The sequence below is a fragment of the Haliotis asinina genome, chromosome 3 (assembly GCF_037392515.1).
Source record: "Haliotis asinina isolate JCU_RB_2024 chromosome 3, JCU_Hal_asi_v2, whole genome shotgun sequence".
Classification (NCBI taxonomy): Eukaryota; Metazoa; Mollusca; class Gastropoda; order Lepetellida; family Haliotidae; genus Haliotis; species Haliotis asinina.
The window spans coordinates 12,212,474-12,235,675 of NC_090282.1; the positions used below are offsets into that span (position 1 = coordinate 12,212,474).

General features: G+C 40.6%; 1 protein-coding gene across 2 annotated transcripts in view; it reads right to left on the reverse strand.

The window, feature by feature from the left end:
• LOC137277487 (uncharacterized) overlaps positions 1-22,423 on the reverse strand; it is a 67,135-nt gene extending 44,712 nt beyond the window's left edge. Inside the window, exons 1-2 of one of the 2 annotated variants that reach the window (XM_067809226.1) lie at positions 22,359-22,423; positions 350-650 (exon numbers count right to left, since the gene is read on the reverse strand). In XM_067809226.1, coding sequence (XP_067665327.1) covers positions 350-650; positions 22,359-22,403 — 346 coding nt within the window. In that variant the 5' untranslated portion in view covers positions 22,404-22,423. Of the gene's footprint in view, positions 1-349; positions 651-4,657; positions 4,831-22,358 lie in introns of those variants that run through there. The other variant, XM_067809225.1, reaches the window with a different exon arrangement.
• Positions 22,424-23,202: the final 779 nt, after the last annotated feature.

Below are 23,202 nucleotides of genomic sequence, written 5' to 3' on the forward strand. Positions count from 1 at the left end.
TGTGTGTATGTATGTGTGTGTGTATGTGTATTTGTGTGTGAGTGAGTGTACTTGTATGTGTGAGTGAGTGAGTGTGTGTGAGTGAGTGAGTGAGTGTGTGTGTGTGTGTGTGTGTGTGTGTGCATCTGTGTGTTAATACTTACGCCATGTACGACAAGTTCACGCTCTCCATACATTTCAAAATACGTTTTATGCGACCCCACGTAAGAGTAGGGCCTTTGAAACACGATATAGCGATTTTATGACATACCCTGAAATATAAATATCTTTATGTGCCTTTGCTTAATATCGTTATATATGTTTGAGCTACCAGCACCATGCTGAATGACAAAAAAGCGATATTTCATACCTGCCTGACTCAGAATGATGGCGACAGCTGTCCCGACGGCGGCCCCGATAAGTAACACACAACCAATCACTATAAGAATCACTTCTCGTGTTCGGATATTCCTGGCACATAATTTCCCTCCCCCATCATCTTTCGGCGGAAGGGCGTGGCCGGGCGAACGGGGAGGGGGTGCAAATGGGGGCTGTCCATTATCCTCAGGCTTGAGTTTTTCATTTGTGAAATTAGAACCGTCAAGCACAGCCGATGACCGCAGGTTATCGGTAAAATAGCCTCCATTGGTATCCTCTGTCACAGTGTATTTCTGAAAAATAAAGAACCGTTAGTAGCACAGAATTTTACAAAATATCCAGAATTCCATTAATAACAAAACCAAACGGTTGAAGGTTTTATGTCAAAATACATAATTATACTACTATACATGCAAGTCGATAGAGTATGATCAAGTTAACCAAACTGCCCACAAACTCGGTACTGCACTATACACCTGTATCTCCTTCATACTGGCGAAATTCTCAAATGAATATACCGTACACTTGAGAATGTAGAAGATCTGGATGCTATTACCACGGGAGACATTGTATTATGCGTACCACGCAGACATTGATAAAACCACGAGCTTGTTACTTTGGGCAAGGTTAAAATGGAGAACAAAAGGTTCTTTCTACAAACTACGTTTGAAGAGTGGCCTTAGCTAATATTTCTAAGTATACTTGGCGCGTGTCGCGCACGTGGGAGAAGACTGTCTGCCGGACTTGCGACCAGTTTCTACAATGCTTTCCTTATTGTCTGTTTATATTGTCCTGCGTATTTGATAGACGTGTCTCCACTCTGATGCTAGGATGGTCGTTACTGATTACTCTGATGCTAGGATGGTCGCGTACTGATCCCTCTGATAATACTTACGCATCTAAAATAGTAACAGAATTTCTGGATATTTTTGTCATTGTTACAGAGTTTTTTGTATGCCAGTGCCACTGCTGTGCTACTGGGACGATTGTGGCAGCTGATGTGGCGTCTTGATACAGGCTGCAATACTACAGCCCAGTCTTATGTAGGCATGAGGCTGAGTGAGTGAATTGTTTTAGCACTATTCTGGCAATATTACGACAGGGACACCAGAAATGGACTTCATATATTGTATAGAGGAATAAATCGAACAGGAATTTTATTACGTGCACATGAAATAAATAAAACCAAGTAAATTCATGATTTCCCTCCTAGCTAGACTGCATTAACAGATGTCCGCATGAACGTAATATTGTTGTGACGTGTGACGGTTTGTATGTATGAGGTCATATCTACCTGTGTACCACAGACGTCCGGATTCACGATGGCTAGTCCAAGGAGTTCTTACAGAGCATGTGCGTTTAGGATAGGTGGGAAAGGAGGTGCTGACCTTTCTCGAGAACACCTGGTGTTATCAGTGATCTTTTATTAATATCTAACCTTCACCACCTTTTGCTCCTATATACTCCCTGTGGACTCGTTGGATAAATCTCTGGCGGTGACATAGGTTTACGATGAACATATCAGTAACACCATGAATTCGTTGTTAAGTTTCGACACCTTCTCAGAGTAACATCAAAGATGAGAACAACCCATCCAAAATGTGTATTCGTTCTCATGAATAGACACAAAAAAAGATTAGCTATTGTGCTATAAAATCCAGTATCCTTCACAAAGTTATAGCCGAAATCTGTGGAAAGATATTAATGTGACCATAAACATTTTTAACCCAGATCAAAAGCATCTGGTCTTTTCCTTAAAGCTACATAACATGTAGGCAGATGAAGCTATGTAACGCGCGGTCGGTCCCCTAGGCGGAAGAGATACACTTGAATTCTGGTGATGAGGTGAACGGGTTCGCTGTGTAAGGAAGTCATAGATGGTGTAAATAGGGATGCTGTTACTTTGTGCATAATCACCCACGGACAGACAAGATCATGTCCTAGATAGATGTCTACTGCGTTATCGGACCAGCGGCTTGTACATACACTAAATACCTGTACCTGTACACGCTGATACCGTACGTACATCATCCGCCATCACACAATGGCTTGCGGTTAGCTACTGCTGAGATTGGCGTCTGCTGTTTCCATCACAGCTTATCACCTGTTAACGTTTGTCTCCAAAGCAGCTGAGCTACATCCATTGGCATAGTGTGTACACGTAAGGGTGTTACCACTGTCGCAACACAATGGTGGCTTTGTATAATTAAGTCTCATGCATTGGTATCCGTGACATTACTTATCATATGCCGCACCAGAAATGTAACAGTGAGTGAGTGTGGATTTATGCTATATTTAGCAAACTTCTAGCTAATCACCACCTGGGATACGAATAATGAGCTTCTGACATTGTACCCATGTGGGGAATCGAACCTTGGGCGTCGGTGTGACGTGCGAACATTTAACCACTTGCCTACACAACCTCCGGACATTCACCCATATAAATTCTCAGTGGATGCATTGGCTACGAACCTCCTACAGATGCCGTATACTCCATTTGGTGACGTAAGCAACAGATACCACATTGCCTGCAGATGTCTTTTTAAAACCGACCTCTTCTTTCATACATGGGTCCATTTCTTTAAGAGGAAATAAGTTTTCAACAGTTCTAGCATTCACAGATAGATCTCTTTGGAGCATGTGTGTTTGTGCGCTGGCAACAATGGTGCTGATGCAAACATCGCAGTACCTCTATGAAAAAAGCATATAAAAACCTCCTCCGGATATCCTTAACAAGAAGACGTTATTGTACAAAAAGCCAAATAGGCCGTCAGTTTAATCTGCAAATGTCAGTTTCCAAAAGTGGAACACGTTAACCTTAGCGATTCTAACGCGCTTTGCCTGTTCACTTTCACTGTTTCATTTTTCTCGCGACGTCATATTGTGTCCATTTTACGTTCTACTGTGACGATATAATGATTCAGGGATTTCTTTTACGTCACATTGTGTAAGTTCAACTGTGACGACAGCTTGATTCAGGATATATTTCACGTGAAATCACGTAAGTTTTACTGTGACGACATTAATGATTCAGGATTTCTTCGACGTGAAATTACGTGTCAGTGGGACGGCACATCGCGTCAGGGTTATTTTGACATCAATTACGACAGTCTTACATGGACGTCATATTAAAGAGGGTTATTTTGACGTTGAATTACGTCAAGTGCTACACATGGGGCGGCATGTTGCGCCAGGTTACTTTGTCATATCGTATCAGTATAACTGTTGAGTTATTTGACATTAAATTGTGTCAGTTTGATCCAGAGCACCTTTCGTTGGAACTTTCTAACTCCGACAGTGATGTTTGCCCTTTTCGTTTCCTAAAGTAACAATATCGGAAATGTTTATTTGAGAAAGAAACCCCGTTGTTAACAATACCACCCTCGTCTTCATGTTGTTTAAGAATGTACTCATATAAAAATTAAATATAACGTCTATAGTATATCATATGTCTAAACAATATTTGCTGATATTGCAAACAGCAAAACGATAACTGTATGTTAATACGAGTTTTACTTCCTCGCGACCAACGACAGCCAACAGCTCCTTCGACAAACTGTTACTCAGCTCCTGACAAAAAGCGATATGCACATTTCTCCACTGATACATGTGACGATATACGATAGCCTACATAAATATTACAACAGGTCAGTCATGTAAATTACCCAAGTCACGTGGTGCTGTCACATCTGACGTTCAGTTAGAAAAAAAAACTGCAGCGATACTTGTTTGAGGTAAGCTATATATCAGCTGCTTTTGTCAAACAATGAATAACAAAACTGTCATTTCATTATTCAAGCACTTCGTTCTCACAAAAGCACATTCACATTAAAAAGTTCATTAAGTATGGAATCAAATTCACAAATCCACATTCACATAAGAAAATGATCTCCCAATTAAATCATATCACATAATTCATATAAAATTTACATAGTAAAAATTGTATGACATCCATGAGAATATTTTGTTTCGGGTGTCAAAGGAAGTACTATGCAATGACTATGTACAGTTTGTGATGTCGAAATGTTTGTACTCAATGATAAACGCGGCGAGGAGAATATTCCATAAAGCCTTGAGTCAGATATTGACAGAACGTTAAAGCCCTCTAATGCTTGTACATGTTCTCACACATATTCTATTGCATATCGATTACATATCAAATATAGTTTATACAATATAACGCCGCCCAGTAGGCTAATGCACAAGCATGTACAACTTTAAATACGACACATTACGGAAGGAGACGAAGAAGAAGAAGAAATGTAAAAACACAAATTACACCATTCATGTATTTACTTACTTGAAGAAGGCCGACTTGCTCGTCAGTGGCGGGCCCACTAACATAGTCTCGCCTGTTGTCCCGACACAATCCTGGATCATGCATGGATAGACAGGGATGGGATGAAAACACCCCACATTCATCCAGACGGACATACAGATGGACAGACCAACGGACACACACACAAGACCGACCAACCCTTAATCCACTGATAAAAACTAGAAGGAGTTCAACCGTCTCTCTGCGCACGTCTTTAAGATGTCACAGTGTCAACAACCAATGGCGTTTTTGTCTGATGATAAATTCCTGACATCTCAAGAATTTCCTGTTACGGTAGATACTTTAAAGGCATTCCGCTGCCATTTTGTGTTGAAAACATGCTCTGGAGTGTAGCGTTTCACCCGCAGTGCTTCAGGTCCAATTAACGAGTACGACTGCTAATTTTAAGCAAATAGATTTGAGTGGGGGCGCGTTACGTATTAACATTAACCTTTTCAAGGCTAACCTGCTGTACAATGAACACATATTTAATCAATATTAACTGCTCTTGCGTGCTCAGCTGGAACTAAATTGATACAATAAAATTTTAACTTACAGACTGAAATACATTAACGCATAGATCTGTGTATGAAATATCCAAACAGGTCAGCCTATCGTATTGTAAAGGATAAACGATAATTGTATTTCCATACACTTATCTAGTTACAATAGACAACATACTAACCACGTTTAGCAGAAATGATATAAAAAACACATACCCATTCATTAAGGTTGAGGGTATGGTGTGAAAATATGAAAAAAAATATCGATTAGGTTTTCTAGCAGTGAAAGGTTAATCGTAAGCGGCAACGGATTCAAAGGCAGGTGACATGCAGCATTCCCCGGATGCCTCTCTTAGCGGGTGGTGTTTCGGGTATCGAGTTTTCTTGTGGAGGGAAAGGCGGGAGGCGAGGGGAAGGGCAGTGGGGGAATGGGAGAGCGTGAAGATAGCTGGACGTTGGGTAGTAGGGTGCTTGCTCGTGGGATAATACCCTCTCGTGTGTGTCGCTGTCACAGGCGAGGAAAGTATTCGTGGACTTTGATGTCGTGCTGAACTCAATGCGATTGTTTGCCCACTACTTGAGTAAGCCGTTGAAAGGATTACATGTATTGAAACACATTCGGGATTAGCTCCCGCTTCTCAGTGAACGTTTTCGTTCAACCAGTAACCGCAATAGCGCCATTAACACTCCAGGTGAGCTGAGCGCGATCTCTCCCGTCGGTAGGGTTACCTCCCTTGACGGGGATGTGACAGGTGCACAAAAGCACCGGGAATGTCTACAAACGCTATAAAACCACAGATGACGCGGCACAATGTCGGTGAACGGTATTCAATAAGGTTTAAAGAAACTGTTTTCAAACTTTGTACTCCCTCGGGAAGGTTCAACACAGCAAAACTCACGAGACACGATCCAGGAATATGTTTGCGATTACTTTAAAGTTTTACATTCCCCAACCTTTTTGGGGTCCCAATGCATATCTCACAATGATTAATTATAATAATGACAATAATAATAATGGCCTGTGATGATATGAAGGTATGGAGGATTATTCCCTTGAACTAAACGTACATTATCTAGTTAGGGCAAACACTTTCCCCCCACCCCCGTGAAAATATTTCCACGACCCACAAACTTCAGACATATCTAAGCCAATCTACCTGATCTTGTTCTTAATGATATAACACATTTTCTCTGTCCCTATTGACACAACTATGATTGACAAGATTAAAGAACAACTAAGCAGATCAGCGTTCATGAAGTGTCACCATTGCATACAAAGTACCAATAAATCTACTGCTGCTCTTGGTGCCTTGGGTTTGGTACCTCCTAATCTATTGACTAATACTGGGCGAGTGTGTAATTAGCCAATCTGTTACCGCTAATTAACGTTCGGATACGGAGACTGAAGCATCGGATTAATGAACCAACAGGTGATGAGTTTATATAGTAAACAAGATTGGTTACAGCCAGCTACTGTTCGGACATCGCGGGAATCGGATTGTCGGGGTCCGGACTAACTCGGCCTGACTGTATCTGGCTTAGTTACCTTGACGTTTACTCATACTCCGGGAAATCTTTTTTGGGTTGGACAAGGTAAGGCTCCATGGGAGAGGTCCATTTGCTGTTACAACGGTAACTGACGATGGCCCTAACCAGCCTGGCTGTGCCAGAATCACCCAAAGCCTCCTTACTGCATCCGATTACAATCCGTGAAAAATACGCAACTTGATCGGTGTTTTTAATGTACGATATATCACACGTCAGGGCACACCAAAGTAGCTTGAAGGTCTTTGAAAACTGTAATTTTATAATCTGAGTTGTCAAATCCTTTGAAATAATAAATGACAGCATGATACATGAAAACATTTGCTACAGGAGAACCAAGTGCAGTTTACCATGAATGTTTTGTTTCGTGCGTAAAGCCTCTTAACTAGCGCCATGACACAACAATGGGGATGATAACGCTATTGCGTGACTCTGAAAGTACGTTTATTAGTGCACGTAAAGATATGTAGAGACGGATATCCGATCGGTCAATGATTCCACACCTACATCTAAGGTGGCATGACACCCGTTATCAGCTGGAGTTATATAACAAAGGCTATCGTGATACCATGAACACTTCAGACTCAGTAACATACTTAATCATCAATGACCTGTCAGTCAAAACGCAGCAATCCCGTATCTTGACCCCATCAGTGCTCTGTTCACCCCACCCCACTGTCTGTCCCACCCACCTACGACCTCCGATTCCTTCAGTCTGGCCATCAGAGTCAATTTCTTCTGTCACACGAACTATTCTATTCATTTTTCCTGTCCATCAGTCACATTTATTCACCACCCAGTTCGCTCCGTATATTCGTCAAAATGTTTAATTCAACACAAACTTCTCCTCTTATGTCCGTCAAAATGTTTAATTCAACACAAACTTCTCCTCTTATGTCCGTCAAAATGGTTCATTCAACGCAAACTTCTCTTATGTCAGTCAAAATGTTTCCTTCAACACAAATTTCTCCTCTTATGTCAGTCAAAATGTATCATTCACCATCTATTTCTTCTCTTATGTCCTTCACAATGTTTCATTCATCATCGTAATCCTTCCTCCTGTTCATACTTGGCTGTGTCATTCACATTTCAACGCATGACAGCTGACTGTCGCTAACCGCCAATAGTTTTACTGTACAGCTAATTATGTCTGTCTGTCGCTGCCCATTTCGTTCAGCAGAAAATTCATACTGTATAACTACCACCACTGCTGCCAGTACTCTTCTACCTACATCCATATTTCCTATATTCATCTTTTTGCAGCCCAGCCTTCCTCATCACTGCAGTTACAATCATCCTCACAATCGTCTTCTTTCTAACGCTCTCTGTATCTCTATGTATCTCCCTACGGCTAATTATAAAGCATGAAAGGTAATAGCTATCAGCCGCAACCAAAATCCATCTCTCTCTACCGCCCATCTCTCGTATTCTTGCTGCATTTTAGTTCAAAACGTCATTAGCAAACGAAACTCGAAATGCACGGATGCTCGTTTCAATGCAAAGGGATACAGTATAAGAGGCAGCACACTTCGTTCTGGGCCGATCTGACGGGTTCAGAATCCAAGACATGTGCATGTGTAAATCTCACGGAGGAACAATAACATAATTCACACGACATTATCAACAATCTACACGACATGCATCACTGACGCGTCAGTGACCCTGAAACCACAAGGTAAATCAAACATAGATACCTGCACATATTTAGGAGCGAAGGTAGAAAACGTCGGGATCCGTGGCAACATAACAATCAGACTACACAACGCAGACAACGCCTGTGACGTCACATTCGGATAAACATGAGCCAAAAGTAGATTTATTGGAAGTCTACAGAAACGGAAAAACACGAAACCTTAACCCATGGAGAGCATTCTTTTATGTACGTAATCGGATTTCGTTTTTGTACATTTTACCAGCTGAGTTTAACTTTTCCACACACCTACGCTGCATGTCTGTTGGCGTCAAATGGAGAATTGCCACTGAGCGATCGACCTAAAAAGTCTACATGATATAAACCAGAACATAAGACATGGAACACGTCGAGTGGAAACTCGGGTGAACTCGTTGCACAATCAACAGAAACAGGTATGAAAGCGAGGCGTTCGTGGTATGGGACAAGGTCAAATCTGCACTTGCTGCTCACCTCTCCTTGTCTTAAAGGAGGGCTCCGCTCCTACCACTTGACAGTCCCAGGCAGTGTTACTCATTTATAACCTACGCTATCTACAAACTCATGATGTATGTAAATTTTGAAGTCAATATTTGCCCTGATTTACACGGACACAGTATCGTTCAGACAAGCAATTCCAACATCTCTATCTTAAAGTGCCATTTTACTAATTCACGTTTTACTGTTTGTAAATAATAACGTAACAGATATACACATTTTCAAAGAAACTCATTCAGACTTTCTACTTTGAATGTTTATGAATGCAGATTTGGTCTTGTCTCTATATGGCTGGAACAATGCCAATGTGACGAAAAACTGAACTAAACTGAATTCAACTAAGTCATGTTAACTTCATTTATTCCTTCGAAACGACTTTTCAGTACTGAAAGTAGAACCCTTTTTCAATCATGTGATCATGTGAATGGTATGGCTGTATATTACTGGGAAATACATAGTCTGGACATGGGCCCTGTTCCTTAAAGACAGTTCAGCCCCATGACATTGTAAGTCTCACCATAAGCTTAACACTAACATGGCTTTTTTTGAACGAGAGCCAAGGGTGTATGTGACCCACAACACGGAGTATACCCCAAATGTTACATTCGCATCTGAACAACCATGGGTATGGAACAGATTATTTTTAAGTTGACTAATCATCCGAACTGATATATAAATCATTTGGATTACTAGGGGGTACCTGCTCAAGAAAGTTGCGATATATACTCATGACCCATACAGGGTACCGAATAATCAAGGTTCGAGATAAGGCTGTTTGTTTCTGTATTGACTGACCGATTTAGAAATGCAAATTTTGTCACAAAGAGAGCACTGTTTTAGATATCCAGGTGGGGGTAAGCTATTATCGCAGGTTATCTAAGATTGTTAAAAAGGAAGTAGTGGCCTTGACATAACTGTCCACATTGCACGATTGTTACTTGAAGTATGAAGAGCTTTTACCCTCAAGATTTTATAAAGGATAGGCAAGTAGTTCATGTCCCGACAGGAAGAAGGATCAACCCTTTTCGATGTTTTCCGTTTTATGTAATGACCGACAAATATTAATCTATTGAATCATTCAGTACATTAACCAGCGTTCACGCATAATCCAACCTATTTTATGATCTCTTGGGTAGTATGCAGGTCTTGTGGGTTCTCAAACTGAATCCCGTAACCTTTAGTGAGGTATCGAATGGTTATTTATCATTTATGGTCGGATTTTCATGATTCATCGGATTCGGATTCATCGCAGGATTTTCGTTATTCTTTATAGATTCTTCATAATGTTTACCAAATTGCAGGGCTTTCGTGATTCGCTGATGATTTTCATGGCTAATTAAAGAGGTTTCATGACTGATTGTTAGGTTTCAGTAGGGTGGATATAACACTGGGCGTGAATCACAAAACTAGATATCTCAGCTACTTGAAACACGGAATACCGTAAATATCCTTAGCATGATGTTTACGCACGTATGTGTGATATCGTAAAATCAGTATCGTGATGTGCATAATATCGTGAAGTCACTATCGTAATTTATCTTACCTCACACATAAATGTCGTTTCCAGATTGACTGCGCGCTCGTCTGTTATTTTCAGTGTACCCCGCTTACACGCGGGAGCAGTGAACAAGGTATTTATTTTACCGAACACCTCAATGTTGATTTTCATGGGTATCGGATCATATACTTCAGCCAAACTGTGTGAATCATACGATTCGAATCTTGCATCTTGCTGTTTTTTCCATAGGTCTATGTAAAGTAGCCACGGGGTAATTCTCCTTCTTAACAAGAGGTGTGTGTGTGTGTGTGTGTGTGTGTGTGTGTGTGTGTGTGTGTGTGTGTGTGTGTGTGTGTGTGTGTGTGTGTGTGTGTGTGTGTGTGTGTGTGTGTGTGTGTGTGTGTGTGTGTGTGTGTGTGTGTGTGTGTGTGTGTGTGTGTGTGTGTGTGTGTGTGAGCGTGATGACATGAATTCAGAATTAGACAGCGCCATCTGGGGAATACCATATCGCATGGTTTACGTCCCAACAACTGTGGGTGTCTTGGTAGCAGAGACAAGAATCACAAAAATCCAATTTCGCCAAAAGCAAATTTCTAATTTGAGAACTCAAACAATACTTCATAATTCCGAACTACACAGGACTACATTAACATTCCCCCGTGCCACCCACCTCGAAGTACATTGTTGCTTTCATTGTTATACAATGCCATGTCGACTTACAAACTGTGTTGTCACCTCAGCGTCAGCGAATCAGGACAACGTACGTGCTGTCTAACGTACAGCATCAATATCAAAGGAGACATTGGATTATGAGAAACAGTATGTTACACATATCTCAATATTATAGATACCACAGTGTATCAGAACGGTATGTGCGTTATTTCCCTTATATACATGCAGTTATTTCAGACTGGCGCTGTACACGACAGTAGACAGCCAATACAGACTACGGGTCGCCTCATGCAATCTGTAGACTTATTAGAATACGTAAATTAATTTCCTTGCGCGCAGATAACAATTTTCACATTATCAACCACAGACAGCATGTCGTGTATGCGTCTCAAAATAGACTTTGTTTTTTTATGTTTATGTTTGCCAGTTTGTTTCATTATTTGTGATGTATCACAGTGATGGAATCAAACAAAGGCTTGTTCTTTCACTCTGAGAACCTTAACACAAAGGGAGGTAACTTTTGCTACTTCAGCGATGAACATATCACACAGACACGAACCGCTGTTGAAGAAGGAATAAATAGAAAGTAATGTAGCGTTAAAACAGCATTATAAATGTGAATTCGCAATCCCGATCGACTTAAGGTTATGTCTGATTTAAAGTATTATTTGTGTTTGGTTTTGCAAATTAGACTTTAAATTAGTTGAATGATGTTTCTGAAACCAAATGTTACACACGGTTGTAAGAGTAATATAGATGAATATCCCTGCATTCTTCACAAAACACTCCTATGCCTTTGCAAGGCAGTATTCAGTAACACATACAGTCCCTGAAGCAAATATATCCATGAAAGCCCACACATGTTTGGAAAATGTGGCAAGTCTAGGTTTCAACAGTTTCAGGGTGTCTGAAAAAGAAAATCTTAGGGCTCATGTTCATTATATTTTATTTTTCTAACTATGAACAATTTTTTCTTCAAAGTATGTTCATATCAGAGACTTGTTAGTCCATAGCACATGTATATTTGGGATTACACTTTCTCAGTGAAGTGCAGATTCTTGTAATTTTGATGAGGGATTCGAACATACACCTCAATGTGAAGCACTTTATCGCCAGCACACATAGACAGCTGCCTAACCTACTCAGCCAGCACGGCGGTGTTCGACAGACACTGATGAGGGACACTGTCGACATCGTTCTGCCTAGAGGACCATGAACTATGAAAGAAGAAATAATTTGTTTACAAGTGGAGGGGTTTGGTGATAAAATTCCTGAAGAAACAAGGTCCCAATTATTTCTTGTCATCACCAACAATGGTCCGCTTTCAACTGCATGTAACGACAGCTGGGTGAGAGACGACGTCTCGACGAGACGGTGTCGCATACATGATCCCAACCACTGTAAATGCGACATCAAAATCGATGCGTCAAATAGCAGGAAACCTAAAGTTCCCTGACGTATTCATGATACCTTACCTTAAAAGGACAACGCAAAGAAACGTGAACATCTTCGTATTAATGAGACAATGAGGGTTTTAATAGTACTTGATTTGTGCACTTCGTTATAACGCGAAGTGGGAATGCATGTTCAATGAGTATGCATGGTGTGTGTGCCAAATGAATGAAAGTGAATGCGGGCTTAATAAAATAGTACATGTATAAGATTACAGTACTTGTACAGCAGTTTCTGTCGGGATTGGATACGAAATAAGATTCTGAAGTAAACGTTGTACAGCCCCTCAAATGTTTGTGTAAATAATCACAATAAGTTGTGACTACAAAATCAGATTAATCTAGTTATCTCCATCAACATATCAGAACCATACATATGTTAATCGATCTGATACAATCCCATCTTCAAGAACACACAAGCAACTACGGCAGCTTATTTCAAAGGCTTGGTGCTCTGCATAAAAACACATCGAGTTACAATCTTGAAATATTTTCTCTGATGATGCATGATAAAGCCAACATTTCTAGCATACCCATAACCCACTCCCAGCATACCCACGACCTCTCCTGGCATATCCCAGCAAACTGTCATGTCGAAAATCGATAGAGAAGATAAATAAACATGGCGATAAAGAAGTTGACGGAACTAAACACCGCGGTGAAATGTGTGAACTTATTTTAAGCCGTCGATCAAAGTTTTTCACCTCTCAAAATATGCGCTGATGGTCTCCCCATGGACGATTTCGTGATAAACAGTATTGAGTTACAAATTTGCTGGCGATATTAGCCTAAGACGGAAGTATAATGTCTGCGACTGCTCGTCCCTCGTTGGAGCTCGTGGGTGTGCATTCAACAAGCGTGAGTGTGCCGACATCGTTAAGACCTGCCCCCTGCTCATACTGATGGGTATTTTTAAAATACTGGAGATTTAAAACAGTGTCTGTGGTTGAGAAATTACGTGTTTACATCCGGAGGGATTCAGTTTTCTTAATACTGAGGAATGTTGAGAGAGTGAGTGAGTAGGGTTTTACGCCGCTTTTAGAGAGAGAGAGCGAGGGCGAGCTCTACAGACAAGTGTCAGTGTTACAACAATTACTGGGGGATATTATGGGTAGGACTGGCTGAAATACTCACATTCTATATAATAACTACTCATGAGCAGGTTGTCTTAATCGTTGAACATTCAGATAATTACTATCTCGTAATAAAGGATCATTGGACTGAGGGCTTCAGATACTTCGCAATCGATAACAGTGATGCTGCCATATCAATTAATTCCAAACACCCCCTTCTCCTCCTCCCCCCCCCCAACCCCCGCCTCCAACACAAACCTACCCAAAATATTTGAATAATTCGTAAATATGCCATTATTCTATTTTCCTAAATCCAGATCCTAGCACACAGAAGAAATGACTTCAACATCCGGTGTAATACAGTGCATAAAACGTTTCAAAAATTGGTCTGATAAGGCAGATAATTCCACACTTTGGGAGCAAGAACATACGGTATGAAATCGCCAAGTTGTTGTAAATACACGCCAAGCGTTTCTTACCATGTCATTAATTTCATTTAGAAAAACTATTTCCATGAGTTCTGTGATATGTTTTAGTTCTGTGATATGATTAGTATAATCAAAAGAGGATGTAAACAGTTTCAAAATCCAACACACAGTGTGTCAGAATCTATATTCCAGGGCATCGGTATCTAAATTTACCCACTAACCATCTTAAGTAAGAGATTAATACGTTCGCACGACTTTCATACTTGCTATAATATGACTTGATTGCATTACAAAATGTGTTTTTGGCGGAGCTAAAAATATGATTCTGCTGGTGAGGCTTGAATAACTCGATGAGAAGGAAATGGGATTCTGTCGGTGAGTCTTGAATAACTCGATGAGAAGGAAATGGGATTCTGTCGGTGAGTCTTGAATAACTCGATGAGAAGGAAATGGGATTCTGTCGGTGAGTCTTGAATAACTCGATGAGAAGGAAATGGGATTCTGTCGGTGAGGCTTGAATAACTCGATGAGAAGGAAATGGGATTCTGTCGGTGAGGCTTGAATGATTCGATGAGAGAGAAATGTATTTCTGCTTGTGAGGCTTGAATGAAGAACGCCACCAAGTTTCTGACTTAACAGGGTTCAAGCTAAAGGGGCTTGCAGTCACCAGCCATACATGCAGACTTATGAAATGTGTCATTGATCTTCATACCGCTTGCTACTGTTTGTAGACAAACGCAGTATCTATGGAATCTGGTCGGATCTGGAGCACGTAAACCGGTGATAGCTCATCACTGAGAGCACTGATTGCTCAATGTGCATGCTCTCACACATTGGTGCATATTCCTCGAACTCCATGATGGGTGACGGTTTCACCACCCCTGAAATAAAACACTGATATAAGAACACAGCATATTCCTGAAAATATGCCAGACCTTGCCAAGACGATCCAACTCTACAGTGTAAGAAAAAACATTTCACATTTCACTTGTCATTAGTAGTTTGCGGTCGGCGATAAAGGATATATCCCGTTAACCTGTCAACTTTTGAGTGCTTCATCACAAATCCCAGCCCCATTCCATATGTTCCCATGAACCTCAGAAGTTTCTAATTAAGATTTCAAATGAGGAACACTTCCGTTTCCAAATAGTTGCCAATTCTTAAATGAGAAAACAGGAAAGGCGAAAATATACCCTTATCTGTTAATTAATATCTTAAAACTTAGAAGCAGCATCCTCCATCGTTCATCCCTGGTATGCATGATTACAGATGAGAAAGTATGCATGATGATTGACGACATAGACGCATTAGGGGGGATGCTAATGGTGTTCTTTGATGTCATGGGTGACGCGGCTAGAATCGCATCTTTAATGGTTCACTTTCATATCGGGTGTATTTGTTTAATATACTGTATAAGGCGGGGCGCATGTAAGAGAGGTTTGATATAGTATGGATAACACATTGGGCTGATACATCGGTACTCGTTATTGCACTCTGTACTGAACTCCGTTCCTGAACTGTCTTCTGGCACTCTGAGCCAGTGCCATAAAGTAGTCTTAGCGGTATGGTTTCGTAACACTCAACCTAAACTTTGAGTAATCAAGGCACTCCTTGCGCCCAGCTGCCCAACATTTTGACATGACTGATGACACTTTTGGCGCAAAACTGTCCAACACTTGATCATTGAAAAGTAATTGTTCTAGCGCTAAACTGTCCAACAATTTGACGTTGACAGGTAATTGTTCTAGTGCAACACTGTCCAAAAACACTTTGATATCGACAGGTAATTGTTCCAGTGCTAATCTGTTCAGCAATTCGACGTTAACAGGTACATGTAATTGCTCCAGCGCTAATCTGTCCAACACTCTCACATTGACAGGGAATTGTTCTAGCGCTAAACTGTCCAACCCTTTGACATTTAGAGGTAATTGTCCTAGCGCTTATCTGTCCAACAATGTAACAGGTAATTGTTCTAGTGCTACTAATTGTTCTAGTCGATGTGACTTATAATGTTAAGTCAGTCACCCTGGCCCTAAGCTGTGCAATACTTTGACATTGGACGATGGTAGAATTGCCTCTATAACTACCTGGCATTGACCAATGTTAGTTCCAGTTCTGCGTGTGTCCAACACTTTGTCTTAGACAGACACAAGCTAGTTCCAGTACTAGACTGTAAACCACTATAACACTGACAGATTGTAAGTAGGGTACTATAACTGACATGTAACCAACTAAGTAACACTTATTGTTTGTACCTCATGTTATATTTGGGATTACACTTTCTCAGTTAAGTGCAGATTCTAATATCATTGTTAGATTGAGTCCCATCCGGGATTTGAACCCCCACACTCAGAGGGGCTTCCACTAGCGAAGAGAACTGTTCAACATTGTGTAATATTTACTCATGGTTATCTTTCAAAGATATTTATCCCCTCTTTGAACAGCATGCCAGCCTTCCTAACCATGATACTGCTGGCTTATTGGCGTATTGGCATAAAATGGCGTAAACATATATTCACATATTCAAACGAACATAACTTAGCGATTGTCAAAAGTCTGACTTGATTTGTTTCGCAGACATGTTTGTCTTTCAAAAAAAAGAAAACTAAATCCGAAAAAACGTCAACACTCCTTAAACGACTTAAAAGTCGTGAAACGAAAATGCGTGTTTCTTCTAGCGCATGCAACACTGACACAATTGTCAACGTGGCCGTGTCAATCACAGAGGTTGGGTTATATGGGGTCGGGCGTGCTCCTCATTCCAATCCGTAATTGTGGAAACAAAAACTGGCCAGAGTCTAAGGTTCTAGTACTCAGCTCACGAAGTACTCAGTTTGTTTGCCTATATGCTCAACCTTTTACTTGATAGCGTTTCCAGTTCGCCCATTGGCTCAGGTTCCAGGAAGTATACTGCAAGAGGTTTCTTTTCTAATGGAAACTGGGAACAGCCACTGAAGCGAGTAATGGATTATTTAAACGATGCGGTCAGCCTCTGTGTGTACAACAGTAACAGTGTGAGGTACACGTTCACCTATTTGCTTTAACTCAACAACCGCAATCCCCAACGCCGTACTATGCATAAGTGATCATAGAGTTCACACGTGGTAAAAGCCTGGCGTCATCGCGTGTAGATAGACCTATAAATGGTTCACCTCTTTATCAAACATTAGACATTTTCAGAAAACACAACATGTAATCATGTGTAATGATTAATATCGATTCGTAGTATACTACAAATATGTATTAATGTATATTATATGCAATGTATTGCATGTTTCATGCCGCAGTCGACATTCCTATTCTTAATGTCAAACGGTGGTTAAGTTTAATCTAACACATCCAACGTAAAGCCATGACATCAGTGAAACGTTGTCATAACACCAGGTTAAAGTTGTCATTACAACAGTGCACAGTTGCCATAACACCAGGTTAAAGTTGTCATTACAACGATGCACAGTTGCCATAACACCAGGTTAAAGTTGTCATTACAACAGTGCACAGTTGCCATAACACCAGGTTAAAGTTGTCATTACAACAGTGCACAGTTGCCACAACACCAGGTTAAAGTTGTCATTACAACAGTGCACAGTTGCCACAACACCAGGTTAAAGTTGTCATTACAACAGTGCACAGTTGCCACAACACCAGGTTAAAGTTGTCATGACAACAGTGCACAGTTGCCATAACACCAGGTTAAAGTTGTCGTTACAACGGTGCACAGTTGCCATAACACCAGGTTAGAGATATCGTTACAACAGTGCACAGTTGCCATAACACCAGGTTAAAGTTGTCATTACAAAAGTGTTGTATGCCTGCATTAGATACCCGACAGAGAATATTAAGCCATATCGAGCAGTCTTATATGGCATAGTGCCAATACAAATCTATCCTAATTACAAAGTTACAGCATCATGTTCTGTCCATAAAGGTAATCATTTTAAAAGTCAAATGAACATGGAATGCATGTGTCTAGATTAATTACACATCTTTATTGAATTAAACATGAGGGCTAAATCGCAGCCAGTAATTAGAAATATAGAAGAGACGACCGACAGAGACAACTCCGGGGTTAACATGAAGGAAGACAACCAACAAAGGCAACCATGCCTGTCCCCTAATCCATGCACTCTGAAATACGAAGGGCTTGAACAATGAAAGCATAGATAAGTCATGTCCTTTGTTAATCTGAAGCATCGAACTCACTCGGGCTCTTTTGCAGCAAAAATGATATTAAACATAGATATCAAATTCATGTATTTTCAGAGGCAATGTGTCAGTGCAACCACAGACGACAACAGAATGAATACAACTCCAAGAAAACATAACTTGGGGATATGCCAAGAAGACATCGTCATGGGTCTATTAGGAGAGAGAATGGGAAAACTGTTTCGCAAGCGGTGTTAGAGAGAGGGACAATGACAGAAAGATACGGAGCATAACTGAGGACAGTTAAAAGAACTCTGACGAATATGTTGAGATAGGCTTGCTGAATGTCCTCCTGGTGTGCTGCATGGGACGCAGGGAAATGAGTTCTTAGCTAAATGGGATTGAAACAATTAGAGGTGGCTGGCTGAACGTCTTGTGATCTGCTGGACGCGTGGTGCTTTTCTATTGAGCAGGGGAGGCCGCTTTATTTGGGAAAGACTTTACGAGCTGTATTTGCTGTGTGGGATGCGTATATCCGTGCACTCAGACTAGTTATACTGTGCATTAAAAAGTCAACTTTCAGAAAAATGTCATCAACTAATGGGTTCACTCAGCCTTCGACTTCCACAACAGTAAACACTGGGGGAGAGATGTTCCCTGACGCAGATACGGAATTAGGCTTGAATTTACGTTTCCATTTGTACGTGTTCACGTGGCACTATGAAATGGTATTTGTCAGAAAGCACCAGCAGACGTTTCTCTTAACGGAAGGCACTGAAAACTTAAAAGAATATATTAACCGCGATCATGAGGGCAAATAAAAGTATATATTGTATGAAAATGGTTATTTCTTAGGATGACTGGTAGACTTTGTATCTGAATAGTAAAACAGTCCGGTTTGTATCTAAACTGAACGAGTATTAAGATTCTCCGGATTTTAAATGGGTTACTCGCCAAGGTGTCGTCTGCTCCACTGCTTAAAGAGGATATGAGTGGAAAATATATATCAGATAATGTGAGCTTGCAAACAGGTTTCTGATGAGATACATTTATGCCTAAATGCCTTTAGATATCCTTCACCGCTGTTAAAAGACATTCAATCATGTAACTAAAAATTATATTTGATATTTGGATGTAATTAACGTGTCTACAAATTTAAGCGCGCGACAGTACTCCTTCGACTAAATTTGCCTATAAATAGAGGTAGTTCAACTCAGTGACGGGAGTGAGAAATACTTTGGCACTGGAGGTGAGACAGTTGAAACATTATCTTTGTATGAGGATATAATACACTCGACATTTGCATATATCTCGGCATAATCACATTGAAAATACTACGACATTATGAAGACGATACTCTTGCCATTTCCGAAGGATGGCAGATGAACTATATTACAACTGACAGTATTTATCACATGACCATGTCAATAGTAATAAACAGTCAAATATGATAATAGGCCCCTACAACCAGTCATTAAATCAATTTCATAACTATTTGGGGATGGTTTGTATAAAAGAATAGTCATTTGAAAAACAACGTCTGTCCAAAGCCATGTCACAGCATTGAAGATGCAAATCACAACTATACCGATCTCGCTAAATATGGTTTACATTTCTTGCAGGATGCATTTGATTTAAACGTGACATGTGACCTCGAACCGACGCAGTAGTACACAATATGTTAGATACAAATAAGAAACAATGTTACTCTATGAACAAGATGTCCTCCAATGAATCGATGATCATTGGAAGATATATGCTGGATCGATCATGTAAATAATCCATATGTTTGACATATCTCCAATAATTGAGATCGCTGAAGATCCGGGTTGGTATTCAGAAATCCATACTTGTCAGAAAAAGCAACTGACGAGATCAGTTGGTCGGCTGACGTTGTTGATGCATGCTATTGTATCCCCGATCAGTGCTCATGATGTCAGTCGCTGGATTGTCACTCAGATATTTACAAACCGCGTCACACAGGCAGAATATTGCCATGGACGACTAATGGAAAGAACAATTATAGCTAGATGGATTAAAATATCGTAAATAGAATATACTGAAAATGACAGTTTGATGTCATCTTGAAATGAAGGACGAATGAGCAGAGAGACGTTTATGAGACGTCGATTCGTTAACAGAGACAGATCGTAGGCATTGCCTAACAGATCGATCCTCCTGTGACAGACCCATGTGTTCAGAAAGAAGGCTTGCAAAAGGGGACATCTTTGAAAGATTGTTTCTTACATTAGAGTCCTTTTTGACAGATCGTCTTATGCACTAGAGGCCTCATTGACAGATCGCTTCTTACACTGGAGGTCTCATTGACAGATCGCTTCTTACACTGGAGGCCTCATTGACAAATCGCTTCTTACACCGGAGGCCTCATTGACAGATCGCTTCTTATACTGGAGGCCTCTTTCACAGGTCGTCGTACACATTATATAGATGTCTCTTTGACAGGAAATACAAAGCCTTCGATGACATATTGTCAAAGGGCCTCTTCACAGATAGCATACCGTATTCAGATCACGTTCCATCTTAAAACAGATCCTTTTGCCGAGAATGCCATCTAGGAAAGGGTGTGTCTCTTACATAGATCTCCATGAACATAATTAGTACCTAGTCGTATCACTAAGACCTGTGTCACACGAATTTCTTTTCACACAAAACCACCGTACGTGATTTATAGACGGTCATTGGTCAAGGATATTTGTGTCTTTACATAAACAGATGGTCGCAGAGATAGAGATTGTCTGTTACGTAAGTGAAAGGTGACCTGCAGTGACAGTTACTTGCTGTCCAAGTCGTACTCTCCTAGAAAGGTAACCACCCTATGTAGACTTTACAGTGATGTTTTTTGGCAAACACACGTGTGCTTCCACTGGATTCCAGCAGAATGTCAGAGGGAGCTCAGTCTGACATTTGCAGGCCCCTTGATACCAGCTCTATTGTCTCTGTACTGACACAAAAGGCCCTAGGTCCCACGTGTTAGATAACATCCATGGTGATGTCTAACACGACGCCGCAGAACTGGAACTGGGATGCAGTCTCTAATAGATAAACAATGCTGGGTAAAGCCTGGGACGTTTCACTGCGGTTGTGTGGGAGGTATATATGTTGTTGGTGGGAAATACTACAAAATATACGTATGCTTGTTATTACCCACGTTTAGCAGAGTATGGGATTATGATTCACAAATACTCTCACTCTCATCATGCTCTCGTGTGGCTTCTGTGGCATTCTAGAAGTTGTTGTAGGTTAGAAATACGAGAATATCTCCAGAGGTGCTTCTTTTGTGACTGCACACGTGTTTTCACTTATCAATGGAAACTCAGCGGAGGCATGAGACCGGCATGTGTGGGGAAACGTTTTAAAATTACGTTATGAAAAGCAATAGGGACATTTATGTTTGTATTTCTATAAATAACCGTGCCGTATTTTATGAGAATTCCGACACAGACACGAGGATTTCCGTTACTATCCCGTTAACAGTACACACATAGGGGTGTCGTATACACCTATATACAAAATGGCCTATGTACAGTTATACTGTATACCTCCCCTATAAACATGCATATCACAACCCTCTACAGACACACACATATGAATACGCACTCTTTGGATTCGACTATGTGCACTAATATACCAACACTTCCCATCACACATAGATTCGTCATTACATATATACACCCCTTTATGCTAACATACTCTGGCACCCTTATATACATGAACACTAGAGTTTCCCAACATGCATATACCCTAAGACTCGCATTTACAGATATACCAGATGTGTAAAACATTTGGTGTATTTGAACCAAGTTAATCATTAGGTTCCCAAAAAATTGTCGTATTAATTTGCTAAGCGTTGAATGATCGCAATATATTTGATTGCTTGTGATCAATTCTGCATTTCAAACCTTACACTCTACGTGTATTGTGATGTTAATGTAATTACACAAACATTTGTATTCTGTTTATACAATCATTTCGACATTTACACATTCATTTGCCAAATAATTGGAGCTGTACTAAAAAGCCCATGCGCTTCAACGAGCTCTTCTCGAACAAGTATGTAAAGAAGCAAACCACATTCACGGGTTACACGACTTAACCCCGACACGGCCACAGGTGAACCGTATGTAACGTCGGAGAAATATTTAAAACAAAATAGGATCGCCATAAAAACATAACACTCACGTTTGGTCCAACCTGCTTGCCAACCGGCACTTTGCTCTTTACCATTCCTTGTCGGTCCGTACTAGAATCCAATTTTACATCCACCTTGCTTGTTGAACTGTAAATAATATGATTGAGGGGACATCTCCACGAATAGGTTCGCTATGCGAAGGCGTGAGTGAGTTCCGGCGAATGAATCACCGCGCGAAATGTTCATCGTCCTCGCGCTCGGGCTTTGCTTCATTCTGAAAATCCCCGTGGTTCGCGTAGGTCGCACCTTATGTAGATATCATTACAACTAAAATATCATCCTTGTAGGAGGGAAAAGGAGGGACACATCGACGTAAATACGTACATAACGGAATATGGGTAGGTGATAAGGCATACTGGAAGGCAAATTAAGAAACAGTGTTTCCGAGCATTGTCTTAGGCCGTCCATTTGTGGATAATTATGTAAACATGAAGAATCTGTTAGGATAGAAATATTTTTGTGTCTACAAGCATGGCCTCAGGCAGTCCGAGGCGGGATGGATGGGGTGGCATATGAGTTTCCCAACCATAAATAAATAGAAAATAAGGAATCCGGGGCGTGACATAGACTACCAGGATATCGTGTAAAGATAATTCACGAACAAAAGACCTAATTAGAAAAAGGTTTCCATTCAATTCGCATGATTCCAAAAAGACAGGATAAACAACACAAAGAATAACATACAAAACAATGAATTCACAATTAAACATCGATTGATGAAAAAATAATGCAATTTCCCTCTAGCTTCTGAGACCATGTAATTTTTATAAAAAAACCCAGGGAGAGCATGCCCTCGACTCAAGTCAAGTATGCCCCCGAATAGCGGTTTAATAA